Source organism: Cydia amplana, chromosome Z, assembly GCF_948474715.1.
Source record: "Cydia amplana chromosome Z, ilCydAmpl1.1, whole genome shotgun sequence".
In the NCBI taxonomy this organism is placed as follows: Eukaryota; Metazoa; Arthropoda; class Insecta; order Lepidoptera; family Tortricidae; genus Cydia; species Cydia amplana.
Genome location: NC_086096.1, coordinates 37,435,245 through 37,456,268, shown reverse-complemented (window position 1 = coordinate 37,456,268; position 21,024 = coordinate 37,435,245). Strand labels below are relative to the sequence as shown.

General features: G+C 38.3%; 2 protein-coding genes across 2 annotated transcripts; one reads left to right on the top strand and one right to left on the bottom strand.

Moving 5' to 3' along the window:
• Positions 1-3,325: 3,325 nt before the first annotated feature.
• Positions 3,326-16,475, bottom strand: LOC134661076 (importin subunit beta-1-like). The gene is made up of 10 exons (XM_063516979.1): positions 16,275-16,475; positions 11,660-11,901; positions 10,918-11,098; positions 8,867-9,126; positions 8,363-8,549; positions 6,813-7,954; positions 6,229-6,399; positions 5,990-6,115; positions 4,490-4,782; positions 3,326-3,542 (listed from the first exon to the last, which is right to left on the bottom strand). Coding segments are annotated over exons 1-10 (2,661 nt in total). The 5' UTR covers positions 16,333-16,475; the 3' UTR covers positions 3,326-3,541.
• A 628-nt stretch (positions 16,476-17,103) lies between these two features.
• On the top strand, positions 17,104-17,990 carry LOC134661903 (small ribosomal subunit protein uS13). The gene is made up of 3 exons (XM_063518147.1): positions 17,104-17,226; positions 17,361-17,546; positions 17,690-17,990. Exons 1-3 carry the CDS (start codon positions 17,224-17,226, stop codon positions 17,957-17,959), a joined length of 459 nt encoding a protein of 152 aa, XP_063374217.1. The 5' UTR covers positions 17,104-17,223; the 3' UTR covers positions 17,960-17,990.
• The last annotated feature ends 3,034 nt before the right edge of the window (positions 17,991-21,024 follow it).

Sequence of the window (21,024 nt, the reverse complement as noted above, 5' to 3'; positions counted from 1 at the left end):
TAGGTCGCATGGTCCGATTGACTAGTCCGATCAATCGGAATACGAATATTTTTTTTTCCTGTTGGCTCGATTGATCGGACTATAAGAACTTCTCAAATCCTGTCAGTGCTACTATCGGAGTAATGGGATTTTAAAAGTTCGTCTAGTTCGATGGATCGAGCCACGAGAGCTTGAAAAATCCTCTTAATCCGATCACACAATTTTTATTTTTCCTGTTTGTCCGACCGGTAGGTTATGGTTTTTGTGTTTTTTTATTACAGAATGTCCATACTGACGGCCCTTTATTATACGTTTTATTTTTATGGTATTGATGCCCTTTATTCAGTAGTACGCAACCACCTTTACGGCGTAAGAATACAATTTTGTTGTGATCTATTATTTCCTCCATCTTCCGTCCGTCCGGTTCAATAAATTGACATTGATCAGATGTTGATATTATGAACTGACATCGCATCAAATAAAATATAGAAAAGTTTATCAAATGCCAGTGTCTAGTAATGAGTTAAGATTAGATAACCTTTATGTGTCATCCGGACTTAGCAAAATATCAAGTCTACGGTTATGTCCGATCAATCGATCCAACAGGAAGAAAGAACAACCTCGTGGTTCGATCGATCGAACTAGACGAACTTTTAAAATCCCATTACTCCGATAGTAGGACTGACAGGATTTGAGAAGTTCATATAGTCCGATCAATCGAGCCAACAGGAAAAAAAAATATTCGTATTCCGATTGATCGGACTAGTCAATCGGACAATGCTACCTAAGGGAGTTTATCCTATATTTAATTAAAATATGTGATTTTGTTGCGTCGCTGATATAACAAAATAATTTAGCTTAGTACCAAATTGAGCTGATTTCACAGACTTAATATCCATGGTTTTAATTTAAACTCATTGTATTTGATATTCCTATTCTTAAAGTTGCGGTTCAGTAGTTATCAGTCGCATGGCCAACAATAGATTGCCACCACAAAATGTAAAATGTAAAAGTACTACCTATGAACAGCTCTTCTTAGAATGTAATATTTTAACTGTCCATGAAAAAGTCAAGTTAGTATTAGCTCTAGAACAAATGTGTAATGATGAGTTTAAAATACCTATTGTCAATCAAAGGTTAATAAGAAACAGAGATAGTAATAAATTGCTGGTACCTAGTTTTACGAATTATTATGGCCAGAGAAGTAGAAAATATTTAGTCCCTAAGATCTATAATGAGTTACCGTCGGATTTAAAGACCACAAGGATGACAAAACAAACATTTAAAAAGAAACTAAGCAATTTTTAGGGTTCCGTAGCCAAATGGCAAAAAACGGAACCCTTATAGATTCGTCATGTCTGTCTGTCTGTCCGTCTGTCTGTCCGTCCGTATGTCACAGCCACTTTTCTCCGAAACTATAAGAACTATACTGTTGAAACTTGGTAAGTAGATGTATTCTGTGAACCGCATTAAGATTTTCACACAAAAATAGAAAAAAAACAATAAATTTTTGGGGTTCCCCATACTTCGAACTGAAACTCAAAAATTTTTTTTTCATCAAACCCATACGTGTGGGGTATCTATGGATAGGTCTTCAAAAATGATATTGAGGTTTCTAATATCATTTTTTTCTAAACTGAATAGTTTGCGCGAGAGACACTTCCAAAGTGGTAAAATGTGTGTCCCCCCCCCCCCCGTAACTTCTAAAATAAGAGAATGATAAAACTAAAAAAAATATATGATGTACATTACCATGTAAATTTCCACCGAAAATTGGTTTGAACGAGATCTAGTAAGTAGTTTTTTTTTATACGTCTTAAATCGCCTAAATACGGAACCCTTCATGGGCGAGTCCGACTCGCACTTGGCCGCTTTTTTTATTTATTAAAAAAAATACGTTACATTTTTACTTTATTTTGATTTTCTTTTACTGTACGCTAAGAATATAGAGTTAACCCCTTACTTCATGTCATAAATAAAAAGTATTTGTTTAAAAATGAACTTTAATAGTTGCTATATAGGGCTGCGCATGAGGTAAAGGGTTAAGTAGATACCTAAGTTTAAGTTACCTATCAACTACCTAGCTTGCATCTTGCATATACAGAAAGGAGCCTCGTCTGCCAACAAACCACTCTGTGGTTTTGGCAGAAGAATATATGTAATTAGTTGTAAGCAAGATCTCTGAATAAACGTTTTATTATTTTGATTATTATTATTTACTCAATGTCGCAAGGAAACGATATTAATTACATATGTATAAATAGTGTAAGCTCGAGATCCGAAGGCAGCGTCTACTTACTCACCACAAATACTAGCTACGAGTATGAAGAGAACCTTAAGTTTAAATGGTTTGTTTTATTACAAATAATATGCATATTGTTTAAATAAGTTTTATTTAAAACCAAATATCGTATTGTTGTTTGGTAGACGAGTACTGTGATGAACAAGTAGCTATCACCAATATGGCGGCCTCCTGTCTCAATTAAAGTTGATGGAACCTTATACAATAATCCATCTCTCCATTAAGATCGACACATGCCTTAGTTTACAAAAGATCTGTGATAATCATCCATTCGTCTTCTTTTACATGCATTCTCGATCATTCATACGCCTTTTCGCACTGTTACAAAACACAATTAGTAATAAATTTATAAAATTCATAATCCCTTGCACATGTGCATGCCTAAAATAACATTCGTCCTCTTTCATACTGTCGCGCTTTCAAATTATATTCACTATCACTTTTTTCTCACATAAGTAAACATACCACAGCCACTGTTTGTATTTAAAGTGATTAACATGGAAAGATTACTATAGTCATGCGTACTTAAATTACTCCGAATAGTAAACCGCGCCAGGTGCACTGTTCGCAGGCGTTATGTCGATCATTTACCGACTTGATATCATTTACTACTTTAAATTAAATCCGGATATAATGTCATCTGCATAATACTTTGTAGGGGTATATAACTCGCTAGAGCCTACTTAAGTATAACTGTTACAAGACGATAGAAATTACACTACAGGAAAAAATAAACATAGGGTAGTTCCCTCACCCATCACAATCGGCATTTTAGGTGAAGGCTTGCCATTGCCTCTTCCCTATGTTTACGCGTCAACTACTTACATAGCCGACAAACTAATCAAAATAAGAAACAGAGAAAGCAGTGTTAATAAACGCAAAAAAATACTACGCATAAACACTATCATCACGGTTTAAAAAAAAACGTCACTACCAGTAATCATCTATAAATAAATGATTACTTATAAAAAAATCTAAAACTACTTTTCTCACGTTTCTTTTTTACAATAGTCATTGATATAATCTACAAAATTAGGTATTGAGCGCACACAATCAGCTTATAAGACTTAATTCCCCAAAATAATATACAGTCTAGTGAAATTATACCGGAAGAAAAAAGCCCGGAATCGAATGCACCTAACGACTTATGAATAATGACACCAAAGACGCTATATATAACCTGACATACATTTGAGTTGTTTACCAGCAGCAGGTGGTTTGAAACTGCATTACGTCGCTTTTATATAGCGTTTTTTCAAATCTGGAAGCAGAAAGTCTTCATTAATTAATTTTCCAGGTGCTATGCACAACATTATATTATAAAGATGTAGTATTGTGCCTATAAAGTGTGTTGTGATGGTCTTTATCCGGGGGCTAATTATTGTATTTTTATATTTAGACCTTATGTTGAAGTCAGAATTCAATCAACAAGCAAATGAAGGACAAACCGTAAGAATCAGAATATATAATAATATACGAGTCCACTTTATTATGAAACAAGAAGCAACTAACCGACTATACGCGCACTGGACTCGCGGAGACTTACCGTAGGCATACGACGTCGACAAACTGGGAACGTGTTAAATTGAAAGTACAGCTCAATCAAATTGCAATCAGTCGTATTGTATATATTATTACTATGTGCACAACTTAGTAATCGAAATTATTAGAGATAAACCTTTTAGGAAATAATTATATCTGTTGAAAAACTGGAAGACAAATCGGAATAAGTTATGCTAGATTTCAGTCGAGATACATAGATGTAAAATAATTGCGTTTCTTAAGACCGCTTCCTGATCCCCGGGCGCTTCTTCGCATTCCAACACACAGACGTGAATGTTGCGGAACGATTGCAAAATTCGACATCGCACCGAGGAGTGTGGCCCATAATTTCCGAAAATAATTTTTCTTGGTGGCGATTTTTCCGTTCCCATATTTTTCCAGTGGAATTTTTTCGCTTTATTTTATTTTACGTAGAAATTTTTTCATAAACTAAATTTTCCCTTTACCCATTATTTTCCAATGGCTATTCAAAAATAGAAATAATGGCAAACAAAACAAAGCGAAGAAATTTCACTGGAAAAATATGGGAACGGAGAAATCGCCACCAAGAAAAAAATATTTTTGGAAATGATGGGCCACACTCGCCCCGAGGAAGCGGCCTAAGTAACAGTGGCGGGTTGCCAACGCTCGGGCTCGGGTACTGACCAGCTGGCGGGCGGCGCCTGCTGCTTGAGCTTGCGGATCGCCTCGATGGCCCAGTTGGCGAGCGCCTTGGTGCGCGGCGTGCGCGAGCGGCGCGCGGCCTCCAGCAGGGCCAGCAGCGGCCACTGCTCCAGCACGGGCAGCACGCGCGCGCCGAACGCCGCGCACAGGTCGCCCGCCAGCCCCGCCACCGCCGACATGTGCGCGTCCGTGCGCCCCGGCTCCACCGCCACCGCCATCATGAAGCTCACGATCGCGTTCACGTGCGGCTCCACCAGCGCCAGGTCCGCGCGCACCTGTCGAAAGATGCATCAACAGTGAGCGTTATTATAATATGAATAGACGACAGCGGCCAATAGGCTACATGACTAATTTTCATTTATGGTATCAATCGATCGGGTTTGTTTTTAGGATCAAATGTCTATATGGGACCCATTGCATTAAAGTAACACAAAAGTCAGAAATTGTAGTCAAAGGCCGACAGTCGCACTTCACTCGCGAAACGCCCTATACAAAACGGCCAGGGGCCGTGACGTCATCGCCCATCTTGTAGACAAAACAAAACAAGACAATTGCGTTTTTGTCGGTGAAATATTGCGTTTATGTATATAGTTGGTATACAATATTTTTTTGGATGAAATGTAAGGAATCGAATGGTACCCTTACTTTTATCGTTTTTGGAAGTTAAAAAAAAACTTAAAGTTTATAAACTTTGAGGTCCTGTATTTTTGCAATTTTTCAATATTTTATTTTAATATCCACATTATTGTGATAAATTGCTCGTTTGCTATCTATTTTACTAGATTTTGTTATAAAATTCAACATGTGTCATCATCCCTATTATAGTAACATTTTTAGTTCAAATATCTGTAAACTTTCAGTAAGTCTTTTTATAGTTAATGTATGTCTAAACATTACGGTTACATATCAAATCTTATTATTATATCTTATTAGATGTCTGTCACATTTTTAGGGTTCCGTACCCAAAGGGTAAAAAACGGGACCCTATTACTAAGACTTCGCTGTCCGTCTGTCCGTCCGTCCGTCCGTCTGTCACCAGGCTGTATCTCACGAACCGTGATAGCTAGACAGTTGAAATTTTCACAGATGATGTATTTCTGTTGCCGCTATAACAACAAATACTAAAAACAGAATAAAATAAAGATTTAAGTGGGGCTCCCATACAACAAACGTGATTTTTGACCGAAGTTAAGCAACGTCGGGCGGGGTCAGTACTTGGATGGGTGACCGTTTTTTTGCTTGTTTTTTTGTTGATGGTGCGGAACCCTCCGTGCGCGAGTCCGACTCGCACTTGGCCGCTTTTTTTGCTTGTTTTGCTCTATTTTTTGATGATGGTGCAGAACCCTCCGTGCGCGAGTCCGACTCGCACTTGGCCGGTTTTTTACTTATCATTTGCCTACTAAAAGAATTAAGTAATAACGACAAAACAAATAATAGTAAATACTACGAAAACAGCAGTAAACAGTTGACCTTTGTTTGTACCTGTCCGCCTGCTCCTTGCAGGCCCTGAATGATGATGCCGGTGTACGCTTCCAGCACGCTCTCGCGCAGCTCGCCCAAGTACTCCACCATGGCCAAGTCGTTACGGTCCACTTGCGCGTTGCTGGCCTGTAACCGATTTCATTTTTTTAAACACACTTAATTATTGCCGGCTGCGCTTACCGTCCCCAAAAAAAACCAGTATCCATCTAAATTGTGCGACATAATATTGTATTAATTACCTGCAGCAACATTTGCATGACGACATCGAAGTATTTGGCGAAATCAGGTCCAATGCTCAGAGCGATGTCTCCAAACACGGACAGGATCTGCGGCATCACGGAGAGGTGGATGGTCGGGTCGCAGAGGTTCTCCAGCAGCAGCTGGATAATCTCGTCGCAGTAGGGGAGTGCCTGCCACACAAGCCACTAGTTAACATCAAGGCACAGATACTAAATTAAATCGGGTGACTGGTAGAAATGATTAGGAATAGAACCCTCTCTCTCTGGCTTTTCGACATGTCAATGTCAACCACTCTACCACCTTTTAACCGCCAGCAATTTTTGATCGAGCGTGCTCGTGTCGCCATCGACAGTAATTGTAACACGCAGAGTAAGGTTGGGATAGTTACGGGAGTTATAAATGTGCTGTAAAAACCAAATCTGATCTTTGTCTTATTTATCAGACTGTGGCGAAATGAGCTGGCTATGTAATGTCATATATCAGACTCTGGCGGTTAAAAGGTCAACAACAGGCAGAATTTATAATTTTATCAATCCTTCTTAGTTGAGAGGTCTAAGATGTTAACTTCTGATCCTCAACTCACCTTACTTTTCAGTACTCTGCAAATATCTCCAGTTAATCCAACAGCAGCTATGCATACTTGGTGTTCCTGGTGATTCTTAAGTCCAACATAGAGATATCTTTTGAAGGCGTCCATGTATTTTAGGAAACCTTCTCCTTGCACCTCGACCAGGGTAGAGACGGCCATAAGAGCGTCCTCTGTAACGCCTCCAGCCTTGCCGGCGTTGCTCGCGAACATAGTGAGAAGCGCCGTCATGATGGCGTCAGATATTTGCGGCGCATCTTCAGGGGTCACTTTACGTAAAACAGATTGAAGGGTCGCGCACAGAAGGCTCTGCAAATCGTTGAATTGCGAGCGATCCGCTTGGCTAGAAATATGATTCTCCATCTGTAGGACTTGTTGCAGTCGCTCCAAAATAACCATCGTCGTCTTTTGTACGGTGATATAGCAATCCGAGGGCGAGTTCTTGACCATCTCCATGAGCGCCTCGTAGGCGGCAGATCTCAAGTTGTGTTGGGCGTCGACTTGGCGGTCAGTGATCTCCAAGAGACATTCAATGATGAAGTCGAAGTATTTTGACATACAGTAAGTTTTAGGCTGGTTGGAGTCGCCACAGTCCGCGGCTTCGTACGCGGCCTCCGCTAATCCCGTAAATGCCCAGCAAACTTTTGCCGCGACACGAGGTTCAGCCTTTAGTCCGTTGACGAGACTCTTGAGCAAGGGTTTGAGATAAGTTTCATTGATAGCTGCCTCTGGAACGATTTCGCAAATCCTTCCGAAGGTCCACGCCGCCGTGTCCCGCACGGCGACGCTGGAGTCGTACATGGCCTCGATGAGGGTCGGCATGGCCTTCTTGACGAGAGGTTTAAGAGTATTAATTTCAAGACCGCCTAATATAGAACCGAAGGCCATTAGGGCGGCTTCCCTGAACCGCCAATTTTCATGTTTGATATTTAAATTGATGTAAGGCAGGACGTGTGGAACGATCTCGTCTTCGCAGCAGTTGGACAGGAGCATCAGGCAAACCGAGGCGGCATTTGAAGGGTTCCAATCGAATTCATCATCAGTGTCATTTTGTTTGGTGAGCTTTTGCATTAGCACCGGTGCTAAGTACTGTAGAGCACCTCTCGCGTAAAACCTCGAGGTTCGTACTGGAGGACGACCTGATAATCAATAAAGGGATCAATAAAGACGAAATGCCTTTTCTTAACATATACAAGCAACAGTTTGTTTTCCACTGCCGTGGAAAAAAGAGAAAACCGAACCTTTATAGGATCACTATTATTTTCCTCGAGTAAGAGATTTATCAGAAAATAGAGGTGATAAAAATACTAAAATCGGAAAAATCTGATTGAATCAGTGTGTTTCTCAATTAGCCTTCAAAGACAACACTTTCTTGTCACCCCTTAAATTAACGTATTTAAATTAACCAAACATGCAGTTTTGTGATAGATATAAGCCCTTTCACACTGTGAGCTCTTCTAACAAACTGTGCTACTGTTGCCTGGCTGACAGAATAACAACAAGAAAAAGTTGATTCAGCAATATATAATGTTGTTCAGGATATTTACCTGCATCGGCAGCCTGAGCCTCCTCAATGGCGAGGTCAATTTCCTCGTCACTGACGTTGGACCAGAACTCGATGCCCTGCAGTGATATATCGTCGACATCCGAGTTCATCGCCTCCAGGGTGATGGGGAACAGTGCTTGGCCCATGTATGGCTCCATGTATTGGTAGTATAATGATAGAATTTTGACCTAAAAAAAATTGTATAATTATTTGTTTCCTTAAAAATGTTTTTTTTTTGGGATTAACAAATCGGGGATAGGGGATCATAGGATATAAAAATTTGATTTACAAGGATACATTTATAAACCTAGAGCTGTACCAGTTAATTGGTATTTATTTTCTCCTCTTTTATAAGGTTCAATCTATTACCTAAATTCTAGTGTCCCATACAAGTAATATTTTAATCTACCTGATTATAAATATATACCCACTATGGTTCTAAGAATTTCCTGAAATTGCTAGTTTACTCATCTTTTTAAACATGTAAATAGAAACCCATACTTACTAAACACTGAAGCGCTGCTACACTTATCCTCATATCAGTAGACTGTGTAGCCTCACATACAACCTCCATAATGAAGTTCCTCTCATTTTCCTTATCAAAGTTAGCCTTAGTGAACTCAAGCGAGTTGAGCAGAGCCTGAGTGGCGGCCAGTCGCACATGGTTGCTGCGCTCCGTGGACCGCATGCCATGGGTAATGGCTGTTAGGATGTGGTGACTCTGCTCCGTTAGCACTTCAGCATCAATTTCTTGGCAAATGTAACCTGCAATTTAAAAAAGGTATATACACTGTCCATAGTATATGTGGAAGGGATGACGACTGATGGGGCCAGCGAGTACTGTTCTGGAGACCTGGGAAGCCGAAGGGATGGAAATCCACGAGCCAGATGGTCAGACGACTGGCATAGAACCGCCATGTACAGAACAACATGGAAATCCATGACAGAGGCATATGTTCAGCAGTGGATGCTAATATGCTGAGAAGAAGAAGATAGTATCATAAGTTAGATTACAAATATTTTATCATTTATGTAATGATAACCAGTAATAAAATGCTTTTTTATTTTTCTTTATTTTTTATATACACTGTCCAAGTCTGGGCAGATAATATTAGCACTTTGTCAAATCTGAGTTGACTATATTAATTTCTTATCATTATTTCTTGTATGGCAATGATTCTTAACTGATGGTTCCTGTAAGCACCTGAATTGAAAGAACAACTCTATGTTGACTTTAGTTGATAATTATAAGTATCATTGAAAGATTTTGACAAGATATGAATGCACAGATTCATTTATGCAAATATGCACTTTGTCAAATCTGAGTTGACTATATTAAATTCTTATAATTTTTTCTTGTACGGCAATGATTCTTAACTGATGGTTCCTGTAAGCACCTGAAGTGAAAGAACAACTCTATGTTTACTTTAGTTGATAATTATAAGTATCATTGAAAGATTTTGACAAGATATGAATGCACAGATTCATTTATGCAAATATATATAGTTCTTAACTTGTAGGTGTCAAAAGACCACTGGAAAACAAATATTTTTCTCCAAGGAAACTGTTTGGAAATAAATACGTATAACTGTTAACTAACTACTGTGGAATAACTGTTATTAAATTTGCTGACCATTTCAGGTCCTCCCAGAAACCCAAGTGGTCCAACCACTAAGAGTTGTATGTCTGTAGTGTAGCTGTGCTAGATGGTAGACTACACAGTACACACCTCTCCTTCACATATATGTGTAAGGTTTGTCATGGTTCATGGTTTTAAAATATTGATAATGTGAATAACAATCTGGAAGAGACCTATAACTCTCAAGATGGTTTTGGTGTAATTTTCTTTAAACTTTAAATTAGGATAATCCTAGGTTAGGTTACTAACATTTTATATTGTTAATATTCGGTTACCCAGAAAACGCTTTTTTATTTATTTATGTGAATAAAGACCCCAAGCTTTTCTTTCCTGAGATAGTTCAAAGTTAAAGATCTTCAATTAAGCCATATTACTATGTGCTTATAAATTCCAAGAATTTTTTTTTATCATTAGCAGTTCATAAAGACAAACCTTGTCTAAAGAAGTGCAATTTAATAAGTTTGTCCCAAAGCATAGAGAAATATAGTAAGACAAGAGTGCTCACTCCATACATCAGTTCAGTCTATTAATTTCAGTGTCTACATCTAGCATCGAGTAGCGGAACTATCAGTATTGCTACTTGACAATAGATGTAGCACCGACCGGAAAGTCTTATCTCAACAGCATTAGACTTTCCGGTTGGTGCTACATCTATTGTCAAGTAGCAGTACTGATAGTTCCGCTACTCGATGCTAGATGCTAACAGTCTTTTTGGTACTAAAACTGATGTATGGAGTGAGCACTCTATGTATTTTTTTCTCTATGCCCAAAGATAGAATTGACTCCCATAACCATAAATCATTGTGCCCATCCATCACCTCCCAGACTACATCCTAAACAAGGTTCAGTCAACTTCTTAATTTCATGAAATAGAAAAATTACCACCATTTCCTGCTTTGTATAACAAATTTACTTACCAATGGCTTCTAGAGTGGCTTCCTTTTTTAGTTCAGTAGACTGAGCATTAACAACATTTTCCGCCAAGTTAGGAATGAGATCATTCCACTGGCCCACCGGGAGTTCAGCCGCCGCCACATATGCAAGACACTGCGCCGCAGAACTGGGCCGGGTGTTTTCAGTGCCAGTTGCTAATAGGATCTATAAAAACAAATTAAAAGCTTGAAAGGGGCTATTCATAAATTGGTCTAGGGGGGTCTGGACATTGGATGATGGTAGCATGACGTAGGAGGAAACAAGGTCATTCGAATCATGGTTTTTTGGATGATTTTAGGGGGGGAGTCAAAAATTGACAAAAATAGATGACGTAATTTATGAACAGCCCCAAATAAATTTTATCCTGCTAAGGTATAGTACTTATTACTTCAATCTAATTTAAACCATGTTTGATCATAAAAACAAAATAAATCAACCCCATAGTTCCTACACCATTGATTTTAAATTAAATTGACAATCTTTTGGCTTTTATTTGAAAACCATAAGCCTGTCATTTTTGGACACAATTGTGGTATAGAATTTTTGGGAACATTTTAATAAATCAGTAATTTGCCTTTAAAGGCCACTTAGTATTTCATATAGAACTCTATAATGGCTATTGTTTTGACAGTTCAAAAAAAGCTGATTGGGCTCAGATTTGTGTGAACGTCTAACAAGTGATAAAAGGACTAAGAATAATATGCTTGCTCCATTATGCCATCTTACATTTTTCTTAATATATTGCCTAGTTTTGTTTGGTAGGGCAAGCCACCTCTGCTGGTACTGTTGCTTGAGTGAGGCATCTTTGGATGTGAGGTGGTTCTTGAGCTGCAGGCCGGCCGCCATGCGCGCCACCTGACTGTTGCCACCCTGTGCCAGCACATTTGACAGCTTCTTGATGAATGCTGTGAAGTTTATTGCCGCTGCATGGTCAAGGTATTTTTCTGCTGCTTCCAACTCATTTCGATCTGGAATATACAATTTTACTCATATAATTATTATGAAATTAGAAAGGTTAATGTCAGATTTCTTTGGTACAAAACATCAGCCTTATCAAGTGAGGTTATGAATTAAGTGATAAGCTATGTGTGTATTTCCAAGGAAGTTTATAATTCGAGTTCAACATGCTAACGCGCATTAAGCTTCAACTTAGCGATGTTACGGTTCGACTTCACAAACCGGTTCAAACCGAGTTAGGCCTGGCGGTCTAGCATGAGTTGCGTTCTCGCGCGCGACTCCATACATCTGGCGCGACTTCAAGTATGGACTCGCGCGCGAGAACGCAAGTTGTGCTAGACCGCCTGAACATGGTCTAATAAAACATGGTCTTCTCTTCCCAGAGTGTCACTTACCTACGTCACAATAACATTACCACTTTATTTCAACATAACATGTTACATGGGTACATTATATCTATGGTTAATAAGTTAAAATATTTCTTTATAATTTTCATTTATATGTATTTTATCTTAAATTTTACAATAACACGTCATTTTTAATTATTCGTTAGCAATATCTTCCGATTCACGAAATAAATTTTTCGGGTAATTCTGTTTACACTACTGGCAACACAGGATAGCGCTGTCACATTTGACAATCCGCCATGTTGTCCCTGACCGTCATCCTTGTCGAACGCGTGTTAATTGTTATTTCCTTCTCGCTCAGTGTCAGCAGTCGCAGTGTTTTCCAAACTTTTCACGTCGTAAGCTTGGTAATTAATGTTTTGTTACGAAAATGGTTGGCACTTGGCTGTTCTATTCGGAACTGTAAGAGTAGGAGTGAAAAGGGCAGTATAGATTTGTTTTATTTTACTATGTTTCTACCATAGAATTAATATGACTAGAACAACTGTCAATCTTCAAAAGTGCGACCAAAAATGAAATGCAAGTGTGTGCGTAAATTGTCTATGTGAGATCAAAAATAGTGATGTCATGTTACAATATCTTATACCTTTAAACGAGCAATTCTTGTTTGTTTATTTATTTATATGTATATATATTTCGGGGATCTCGGAAACGGCTCTAACGATTTTGATGAAATTTGCTATATGTGGGTTTTGGGGGTCGAAAAATCGATCTAGCTAGGTCTTATCTCTGGGAAAACGCGCATTTTTGAGTTTTTGTATGTTTTCCGAGCAAAGCTCGGTCGCCCAGATATTATTAATAATCTGTCGATGTTTGATTGCTTTATCGACTACTTTTTCAAATGTGTTATTTTAAACGTTAAAATTCTACGACATTATGACGTATAAATAACACTTGCACTGCGTGTGCTATCAAAATCGTTGCAGACTTATCTTAATGTAACTCTTACTGTGTTGGAAAGTGAAGTGTAAATTTACCGCTAAACATGAGCACCTTCAAAAAGGTATAACAATCGTTATTATTTGAAGTCGGTTATAAAAGCTAATATCTTAATGATGTCTTGTGAAGAAATAATTACATAGCTATTAATATACCGACAAGTTATCGATACTGTCATATGAACATTTTGTCAAGCCCTAGCGTAAAGTAATAGGTTATGTTTTTACACAAAATATTTTAAATTATAGACTAATATGATAAAATATTAGCACACAAAGGAAGAAAAACTTATAATGAACTTTATAAACCGGCTTCTTACACTTTTTACGCTGTTAATTTGACAAAATATCGTTATGAAAATTTCGCTCGGAATATCATAAATCCTCTTAAATGAGTATTTGCTTGGATTATTTGGCACTATAACACTGAAATCCGGCACACTACAAGACACCATCTTCACTGAATTACTTTATTTAATACTTTTCGTCCTAATCCGTGTATATTTTTCAATTTGAAAATTATCGTGATACGCTCTTGGCCGTCCGCGGCCGTCGTCAAACTCAAAAGTGGTTACGTTTTCTCATTGGTAGTCTGACTTTTTCGGACTCATGGGATGTTCATATACGTTATGGCTTCCCTTTCGCACACTTAAGCTGTCTGTCAAGCGCGAGCGCGAATTGTATGTCTGTGGTTTCTACACGAATAACATAAAATTAATGCCGTTAAAATAATTTTCACCGTTAAAATTCTCCCACATTTTAAAGTTTGAGAACCTGTAAACAGCATGATGACGTAGGCAAGTGACAGTTAGGTCATTCGCGAATCTCGGAAGAGAGTACCAGGCGGAGTATATTATTACACCATGGGCCTGAAGTCGACTAAACCGACGTGAGTGTACCGTAAGTCGATTTTTCGATTTGTTGCTGCGTCACTTTCGTTTGACATATTGAGGAAAGAGATGTTTGTATTGTACTAACGCGAATCAATTCCAAACCCTAAGAAAAAAGCGGCCAAGTGCGAGTCGGACTCGCCCATGAAGGGTTCCGTATTTAGGCGATTTATGACGTATTAAAAAAAAAACCACTTGCTAGATCTCGTTCAAACCAATTTTCGGTGGAAGTTTACATGGTAATGTACATCATATATTTTTTTTAGTTTTATCATTCTCTTATTTTAGAAGTTACAGGGGGGGGGGACACATTTTACCACTTTGGAAGTGTCTCTCGCGCAAACTATTCAGTTTAGAAAAAAATGATATTAGAAACCTCAATATGATTTTTGAAGACCTATCCATAGATACCCCACACGTATGGGTTTGATGAAAAAAAAAATTTTGAGTTTCAGTTCGAAGTATGGGGAACCCCAAAAATTTATTGTTTTTTTTCTATTTTTGTGTGAAAATCTTAATGCGGTTCACAGAATACATCTACTTACCAAGTTTCAACAGTATAGTTCTTATAGTTTCGGAGAAAAGTGGCTGTGACATACGGACGGACAGACAGACGGACAGACGGACAGACAGACAGACAGACAGACAGACAGACAGACAGACGGACAGACAGACATGACGAATCTATAAGGGTTCCGTTTGTTGCCATTTGGCTACGGAACCCTAATAAGAAAAATGTTGCCATGCACATTGCCGCCATTATTGAGTCGAGTCTGAAGCCCTTGCTACACGGTCGCCGACAAGCCTTCTAACCGTCTGTCCTTGGTCTGACCTTGGTCAGTTTTGGTCAAATTTTGTTGGAAACAACTGTCTACACGGTCCGTCCAGACCAAGGCCACGCGGTCTGAGGGGCTTGTCGGCGACCGTGCAGCAAGGGCTCAAAGCCCTTGCTACACGGTCGCCGACAAGCCTACTAACCGTCTGACCTTGGTCAGTTTTGGTCAAATTTTGTTGGAAACAACCGTCTACACGGTCCGGGACGGACCAAGGCCACGCGGTCTGGGGGCTTGTCGGCGACCGTGTAGCAAGGGCTATAAAGCCTTGCTACACGGTCGCCGACAAGCCTTCTAACCGTCTGACCTTGGTCTGTCCTTGGTCAGTTTTGGTCAAATTTTGTTGGTAACAACTGTCTACACGGTCCGTCCAGACCAAGGCCACGCGGTCTGAGGGGCTTGTCGGCGACCGTGTAGCAAGGGCTTTACTCTCATAGAGTTAAGTCAAAACTTGGTACGAACAGGTAAAGTAAAATGAAACTTATTACATGAGTTTTAAGGTTCACTTTCGCATGGGCTTAATTAAAGAGATCGACTTGGCGGTAAACTTCGGTTCGGTTTGGCGGTTTCGCGCCGCGTCGCTTTGCGCGCGGCTTACGGAAATGTACGAATTCGCGCCGATAACTGACAGAACCGCACGAGACCTCACGCTCTTTCTTGCTTAAGCCCTTGCTACACGGTCGCCGACAAGCCCCTCAGACCGCGTGGCCTTGGTTTGGACGGACCGTGTAGACAGTTGTTTCCAACAAAATTTGACCAAAACTGATCAAGGACAGACCAAGGTCAGACGGTTAGAAGGCTTGTCGGCGACCGTGTAGCAAGGGCTTTACTGTTATACTGCTTTCCCGTTTTAGCTTTAGCAATGAATGAAATTGTGATCTACCGCGCAACGCAACTAAATTATTAGGTACAAATGTTTCTAAGAATTATTTTGAGTCAAAGTTTTTGTTGTCGTGTAAAAGATGTGCTTTTTCGTATAGTTGTCTGTATAGAAATTCTAGGCGCGACTTAGGTTTCTCGCCATTTTTTACTGACAAACAAACTGGTTTTCCAGACATTACGGACCATTAAAAAAAAACTTGTAGGTACCATTCGCTTTTAAATCTCCTTTTCACAACGATAATGGAATAGCATTAACCAAAAAAATTTGATAGAAATGTAACGTGCACCCATCATCGTAAGTCGGCATTTTCAACAATATCGAACTGAAATAGTAGTGTTCATTGTGTGCAAGACAAAATTAGGCGATAACAGTGGTTGACATTTATACTGAGAAACGCCATGCTCATTGTATTGTAAGTAATATGATTACTTACCGGGAGATATCGTCTTTTCTAATATTTGTATAAGTTGTAACATCGGTTCGGTATGCATCTTGTATTAGTGTTCTAACTTAAATTCAAGGTAATGATAAATATGGGAGCCGAAAATCTGAGGAAACCGGCACACGACGAAAGAACACTCACTTATTGATGTTACCACACTAAAATAAAATTCAAAATTGAAACGTGTAACTGAAGAAAAATAATGCTGACAAATAAATTTCCTGTTCACTGTCAAACAATTTTTAATCACTAAGCGGTATTTATTATAACGGTATGCTGCGGTAGGCTTAAAAAAGTGCTATAAAATAATAGTATATTTTATTTTTTTGAATGGCAGTTTACCATTCATTTATTTTACCTGAGAAGAAACATACGGTATGCTGCGGTAGGCTTAAAAAAGTGCTATAAAATAATAGTATATTTTATTTTTTTGAATGGCAGTTTACCATTCATTTATTTTACCTGAGAAGAAACATCATATTTTTCATAGATATTTAAAAAATCATATATATCATAGATTGTACGAAAATCCTTTGTTTTTTTAAGCTGTAAGATATGGGCGTACCAGACCTTGTATCCTTGTACATATGCAAATAACATACCAGGTCACCAAGGTATGTTATTTGCATGAAATAGATATAGCTGGTCAAGCAGATCTTGTCAGTAGAAAAAGGCAGCAAAAATGTAGGCGCGAAGGGATATCGACCCATAGAAAATTTGAATTTCGCCCCTTTTTTTTACTGACAAGATTTGTTTGACCAGCATTTATATTCGATGTTTGACAGTGAACAGGAATTTTAATTATAAAAGTCCATAGACACTGATTTTAACTGGTAATATTTTTTGACAGCTTTGACAATCCATTTTTGACGTTTTTTGACGTTCTTTTCATGTTGTTGTAGAGTGCTTGCGGACGTTTGGCCATATTAAATTCGCCGAAATGGTATATAATCCTTCAATTTCTAATTAATCGTGAAGTGAAAATTGTTCTATTTTATTTTTAGAGACTCTTAGGCAGTGATATGATGTGTGTGTATGCATATTTTCCTGATTATTCAAAAACATTTATTGTTGCAGTCGCTCGTAATTCCGGACAAGTTTCAACATATTCTTCGTATTATGAATACGAACATCGATGGCAAACGTAAAGTTATGTTTGCCATGACGGCCATCAAGGGAGTTGGCCGCAGATATTCGAACATCGTCCTGAAGAAGGCCGACATTGACCTGGACAAGCGTGCTGGAGAATGCACCGAGGAAGAGGTACCGATTTTTGCTTCTTGTTTGTGCAGGTTTCTTGATCTACTACCTGGGTTTATGTACCCCAAGTACCTCCAGCTCCCCACTTACCTAACAATACGTAAATATTCTTGCATTTGTCATACTAAAGACTTATTTACTTTCAGGTAGAAAAGATCATCACTATCATGTCCAACCCAAGGCAATACAAAATCCCCGACTGGTTCTTGAACAGACAGAAGGACATTGTTGACGGCAAGTACAGCCAGCTGACCTCCTCTAACTTGGACTCGAAGCTCCGTGAAGATTTGGAGAGGCTGAAGAAGATTCGTGCCCACAGGGGCATGCGTCACTACTGGGGCCTGCGTGTGCGTGGTCAGCACACCAAGACCACCGGCAGGAGAGGACGTACTGTTGGTGTGTCTAAGAAGAAGTAAACTGTAAAATAAATATAATATTTCCCCAAAACTGTATTTTTATTGAAGACTAGTTAACCATGTCAGTATCAGTGTATTAAAAGACGCAAAATCATTCTTTTAACATATTCATGTAATTCATGCTAGCATAAGTTAAAAAGTCTAACAATAATTTAGTTTAGGATTTGCGAGCGAGTTGAAAGTGAACTGAGCGTGCAACGATTTCGCTGCGTACTAACCTGAAGCCCTGTCTCCATATCGCGCGGCAAGCTATCGAACATTGGCTCGCGCGGCAGCCGCGCGCAATGGATACCGGGTTGGCTCGCGAGCCAGCTGACGGCAGAGACGGGGCTTGACATACTGGGATAGGAGCGAAATCGTTGCGCACTCGCGGCAAATACGTTGCGCGCTCGCCTCGCTTTTAAATCGCTAGTGTGATAGGGCCCTTCCTTAGTGACATGGTTAGCTAGCTGACCTACCCGGATGATATAGTAGATAAAAGAATATTTTTCCAAAAGGTTAAATTGGCAAACGATATTATTAGTTTTGTATAAAATCATAAAACAATGTTCATATATCATTCTTTTTGTTATTGGGGGTGAATCATAGCTGCAGTTATTTCTTTGACATTGATAACAGTGCATTGTAATTACTAACTGCAGAGTAAGATTAGACATGTTTTGGACTTGGTACTCCATATGAGTAAGAAAATACCTATACAGTAAATGTTTTAATAAGTCGTTAACAAACTACAGTTCAAACTCTTGGCATATGAAGAGGATCCTAAACAAATTTTCAAGTCCTCTGCTTTTTTTTTTAAGAACAATGTTGCTGCTCTATAGAGCACAACTGAGGTGCTTGTACCCACAATTTTTGACCAGACATGAAATGAAGGCCAAACAATTATAACTCAAAGACTAGACCTCAGTATCACTGACTTAATATAAAAGAAATAGACACACAAAGCAGAACAAAAACGTCAAAAAATGTGGATCCCAATGACGTTTCGCACCATTTGCATTGATGATAAAAACGCTTACGTAAAATTTGAGTCAAGATAAATGTTTCGTACAGAAAAGAGCTTAATGTCGTAAGCATTAAGTGTCAAATTTGCAAACATAAGTACCAACACTGTTAAAAAATTTAGTCCGATGGCACTAAACGTAACGTATTTACGTCAAACAACGTCAAACGAGAATAATGAACGAATGGAGTCACTTTGGTACACTTTAATATGTAGTAATGTACAGGAAAACCAATTGAAGTAATAAATAAAACAAATTTAATTTAATCGGGAGCTCAAATAAAATTAATTCGTGGTTCAAATTCAAACAAATCAAATTTTTAATTCGTAAGTATACGTCTTTAAATACTAATTTCCTTGAAATAAATTCTACTTATTAAATAACTGTGTATTTAAGATCTACATTTACTCATAGCGCGGGTGCACGGGGACATTTAGATACTGATTGGATTTTTTTTATAAAGTCTACCTATACTTTATAAAAAAAATCCTGTGGTTGTCATTGTGTTCCGACAGGTTTAGCATTTACAGTCAGTCGATATAAGCCCTTATTGGTGGTGTATATGTCGGAAACAGGGAAATGGGCCGAACACACAAGTGCCGTTTTGCCTTGTTTAAAACTGCATCACCCCTATCTCTTGCTATAATTAAATAGCAGTCCACTTTGCACGTCGCATAGGTTTTCTTGGAAATCTTGAATTTAAACATAATATTATTTCTTATGAATTCCATATAAAAATATAAAAAAATATTGACCTCACATCGACTTATTAGATTTTTGTTCCTTAACATCCCTTCTTTGGTACTAACAAATTAATTTATTCAAAACCATAAAATTACCACCAGATTACATAAATTATGTAATGCTATCCAAAGAACTAACCGAAAGAAATACATTCCATCCTTTTTCCTTGTTTTATCATTGTTATTTTTACATATTTTAACGGCACATTTCGTAATTGTTGACAACTTCACATTTGAGCGTTTCAAACAAGACTAAACGAAAAAGTAATGCATGATCTGTTTTGACATCACTTTTGTGGGGCCATTTTTGGCGGCTGATTGGGTATCCAGTTCTTTATACTATATCAATGCTCAGTATAATCTGTTTTCTATGTACAGTCAAGTTTAAAATATGGATATGTACAAAGTGACAAAAAATGTATACAAAATATTATGAACAATAAGGTTGTGTATACATATTTGTCCGTATCAATATTTTTAGACGGGACTGTACTTACCCCAGGGGGGGGACAGTCACATATAAAGCCCTTTATTCAAAAAAATAGCGCCACCTTTATCATTGAACACTAAACTTTTTTTTTAAATATGGCTACATTTTATTTCCTCAGAACGTCTTAAAAGTCTCGTATCTAGGACATGCAACAAACAAAAAACATTTAATAGAACAGAGTATTTTATGGCCATCGTTGCCATGGAGGCGATTGTCACAATAAAAAACATCTTTTCTCAAATAAAACTCAAAATATAATATTTTCGTATTTATTGTACTACAACATAATTCAGATAAATAAAAAATACTTTCGGTTATACAATGTTAAAAGAAACAAAGTTTTCATACGCCATCACAGTCGCTGAGAACTTTACAAGAAAATTCAGAAAAAACCATGGCGGGTAGATTCCCGACCTGCTGCGTGTAATTGTGTTTCGTGGTCAATTGTGTGTTATATCAGCCGTGTATGATACGAGAGCAGAGAGGTCTCCGCGAAGTCCACAATCAATTTATTTCAGATGCGGTGATGCACGTCTGTCCAAATCCAGACAAATACCCTGATCGTTTTAAAGTTTGGGTTAAGCTTATTGGGGGCAATTTGGATACCCCGTCAGATTATGAATTTTATAAGAAGAAGAGGATTTGTGATCTTCATTTTACAGATGAACATAAAAATCGCTTTAAGCGACTGAATGCAATAGCAGTACCGACGCTATGTCTACTTGGTAAGTTAATAATAACACTATAACCACCTGACGGATGACGGTTTTCAAGTCTAAATCACTATACTAAGTATGCTAAACTTTTACTCATAATTATCAAAAAATA

Excerpts from the sequence above, each read along its gene's own strand:
- LOC134661903 (XM_063518147.1), top strand. Across the intron at positions 17,547-17,689 it reads GAGAATGCACCGAGGAAGAG|GTAGAAAAGATCATCACTAT; the intron begins GTACCGATTTTT and ends ATTTACTTTCAG.
- LOC134661076 (XM_063516979.1), bottom strand. The coding sequence starts at position 16,332 with ATGCATACCGAACCGATGTTACAACTTATACAAATATTAGAAAAGACG. Across the intron at positions 11,099-11,659 it reads GGCAATATATTAAGAAAAAT|ATCCTATTAGCAACTGGCAC; the intron begins GTAAGATGGCAT and ends TTGTTTTTATAG. Across the intron at positions 4,783-5,989 it reads TGCAAGGAGCAGGCGGACAG|GTGCGCGCGGACCTGGCGCT; the intron begins GTACAAACAAAG and ends ATCTTTCGACAG.